At 60.3% G+C, this 257-nt stretch overlaps 1 protein-coding gene across 1 annotated transcript in view; it reads left to right on the top strand.

The window, feature by feature from the left end:
* The window catches only part of LOC119591881 (monocarboxylate transporter 3-like), a gene marked incomplete in the record, with an annotated part of 53,237 nt that overhangs the window by 47,290 nt on the left and 5,690 nt on the right, over nucleotides 1-257 (top strand). Inside the window, 1 exon segment of the mRNA XM_037940622.1 lies at nucleotides 112-220. Coding sequence (XP_037796550.1) covers nucleotides 112-220 — 109 coding nt within the window.

Here is a 257-nt window from a genome sequence, read left to right as displayed (position 1 = left end):
ATTCCAAATAAAAAGACTTCCAGTCAAACAGAGATTCCTCTTATAAAAGAGGCCTGGAAGCTCAGAAACAGGTGCCCGACGCTAAAGCCTCCTTCCCTCGCGCGCCCACAGGCATCAGCCTCTCGTGCGCCGTGTTCGGCCTGGCCTTCAGACCGCTCAAGGCAGGACCCGCGCCCGTGGACGACGACCTGGAGCCCCAGGGGACGCCCCTGCTCATCAGGTGAGGGGGGAGGGGCAGGGGTTCTGGATCAAGGTTT

Source organism: Penaeus monodon, chromosome 29 (assembly GCF_015228065.2).
Source record: "Penaeus monodon isolate SGIC_2016 chromosome 29, NSTDA_Pmon_1, whole genome shotgun sequence".
NCBI classification, from domain to species: Eukaryota; Metazoa; Arthropoda; class Malacostraca; order Decapoda; family Penaeidae; genus Penaeus; species Penaeus monodon.
Note: the sequence above shows the minus strand (reverse complement) of the source record. Positions and strands in the feature narration are given on the sequence as shown.